The sequence below is a fragment of the Microtus oregoni genome, unplaced genomic scaffold (genome assembly GCF_018167655.1).
Source record: "Microtus oregoni isolate MIOR12 unplaced genomic scaffold, Mior012 000018F_ref0000195, whole genome shotgun sequence".
NCBI lineage: Eukaryota > Metazoa > Chordata > Mammalia > Rodentia > Cricetidae > Microtus > Microtus oregoni.
This window is the reverse complement of record NW_024543077.1, coordinates 41,150,809-41,153,165: the sequence shown is the minus strand read 5'-3', so window position 1 is coordinate 41,153,165 and position 2,357 is coordinate 41,150,809. Positions and strand designations below refer to the sequence as shown.

Genomic DNA, 2,357 nt, shown 5'->3' with positions numbered 1-2,357 from the left:
ATTCTTTCTCTGCTTTCTAATTTCTATCAATTCTCCCTTGATCTCTTTTGTTTTAAATTGTTCTTAGTTCTACATTGTTTCTCATTGCCCTACCCATTACAAATGTTCCTAGTTAATTATACCCTTAAAACCAGTACTTGCCGAACCCTATCAGGTGCCAGGGATGGAATTCTTTTGCCCCATAGGAAATTAGATAAAGGTTTTCACACACACACACACACACACACACACACAGAGAGAGAGAGAGAGAGAGAGAGAGAGAGAGAGAGAGAGAGAGGGGGGGGGGAGGGAGGGAGGGAGGGAGGGGGAGGGAGAGAGGGAGGAGAGGGAGGAAGAGAGAGAGAGAGAGAGAGAGAGAGAGCTGCTTAACTGAAAAAGATAGTTAAGAAAGGAATTAAATCATCAGGGAATTTTTAGCAGGGAGGTTAGTGTGATACATTATTATGTGATAGATAAAAGAGCTAAAAGGTTTATTTTCAATAAAATTATGAATAGGGCACAGAATGTTTAAATCAGCAACTCAGTTCTTTGATGCCAGTATTCATAGACGAATAAGTAGTCTGTGGCACTGTGGATAAGATGATCTCTATTTGACAGGGAGATAAATAAACTACTTCAGAAATTAGTACACAAAAGTTTGCTTTTTTTTCCAATTAACAATTTTCTCAGTGCTGCAATCACATCCTTGTTCCTGAGGCTGTATATCAAAGGATTGAACATGGGAGTCACAATGGTGTAGAACAGAGAGAATAGTTTGTCAGTTTCTGGAGAATGTGTGGACTTTGTCCTTGAGTAAGTATCAGCAGCTGATCCAAAAAACAAAAATATCACAAGCAAATGGGAAGAACATGTGGAGAAGGCTTTTGTCTGTCCTGTGGCTGTTGGTAACATCAGAATGGTGGCAATGATTTTGCTATAAGAAGCAAGAATCAACATAAAAGGAAAAGCAGCAAAGAGGATAGCCACTAGGTAAACAGACAACTCATTAATAAATGTGTTTCCACAGGCCAGCTTGAGAATGGGAGGTAAGTCACAGAAGAAGTGGTTGATTTGGTTAGAACTGCAAAAATGAAGAGAGAATATCTGACAAGTTTGTCCTATCTGGACTGGGATGCCGCCGAGCCAGGAGCCTGCTGCTAGCTGAATGCACTTGATTGAGTTCATAACCAGGGGATACTGCAGAGGGTTGCAGATAGCCACATAGCGGTCATAAGACATCACAGCCAGAAGGAAACATTCAGTGGCTCCCAGCATAAGGAAGAAGCATGTTTGTGTGGCACAGGCCAGCTTGGATATGTTTCTATTCTGAGTACGGATGTTGTACAGAATTCTAGGAAGAGTGACTGACACATAACAGATTTCCAGAGAAGAAAAGTTTGCCAGGAAAAAATACATGGGCTTGTGCAGTGCAGGATCAATTCTGGTTATCACAATTATGAAGCCATTTCCAATAAGGATAATTAAGTACATTATGGAAAACATACCAAACAGAAACCCCTGGAGGTTTGGTAGGTCTGAGAATCCCAGAAGGACGAATTGGGTGACTGTGGAAACATTGTTCTCTTTCCTGCTCTCTGTGAGATCCATGCTTAGAGATGATTTGGTTCAAAGCAGAAGTCTCGTTACTGTATTTGGTTTTCTTATATTGCATCTAAGTTACAGGTACAACAATTTAAAACTTCCTAATGTTTCTAAAGGAATAAAAAATAAACATGTACATCGTATATATTTTCTCAAATAATAGGGAAATGTACCACTTGCCATTCAGGAGCAACAGTAAAAACAATCAGGATTTTTTGTTAATTTGTACTGTTTGCAATTTTTGACATCTGGAATAATTATGCTTGCTATTTTACTTTTCTTTTCAATATTTAAAATGCATAATTTGAATTTATATTATTTATCATATAATTCATATTTTCTATCTACCCAATATTTTTTCATGATTATTAGCTTGTGGTTAATTTAAAAAAAATTAAATAATACATAAGTAAGTTTTCAAAAAGGTATAAAAAGTTTAAGGGATAATATATATTATTTCAGCACATCATTTCCCCTTTGGTTAAATTGTTTTTGTTTTCAGGCTATTTAATACAATTAGTAATTAATTGTGCACCAAATATTATATGCGATTTAAAATATTTAATGCAGTTTTTGTTTTTAGTTTATAGAATGTGAAAATCAACCTCATAATTTTTAAACTGCTTTTAAAGTTTCTCTACTTAAATTAGGAAGTGGAAAAATACAAAATATTAAGACATTTCTCTCTCAGTATGCTCAACGTTCAGAAGCTGTCCCACACTTTCCCCACTAGCACACATGGTGTGCAAATGTACTGAAGGGGGTACAACTCTCTA

The 2,357-nt window shown here is 36.5% G+C and overlaps 1 protein-coding gene across 1 annotated transcript; it reads right to left on the bottom strand.

Annotated features, from left to right (window-relative positions):
• Nucleotides 1–615: 615 nt before the first annotated feature.
• On the bottom strand, nt 616–1,587 carry LOC121458852 (olfactory receptor 10AG1-like). Its single transcript, XM_041668178.1, has one exon. It carries the CDS (start codon nt 1,585–1,587, stop codon nt 616–618), a length of 972 nt encoding a protein of 323 aa, XP_041524112.1.
• Nucleotides 1,588–2,357: the final 770 nt, after the last annotated feature.

What these genes read in the sequence shown, in the direction of transcription:
- LOC121458852 (XM_041668178.1), bottom strand. Translation starts at nt 1,587, where the DNA reads ATGGATCTCACAGAGAGCAGGAAAGAGAACAATGTTTCCACAGTCACC.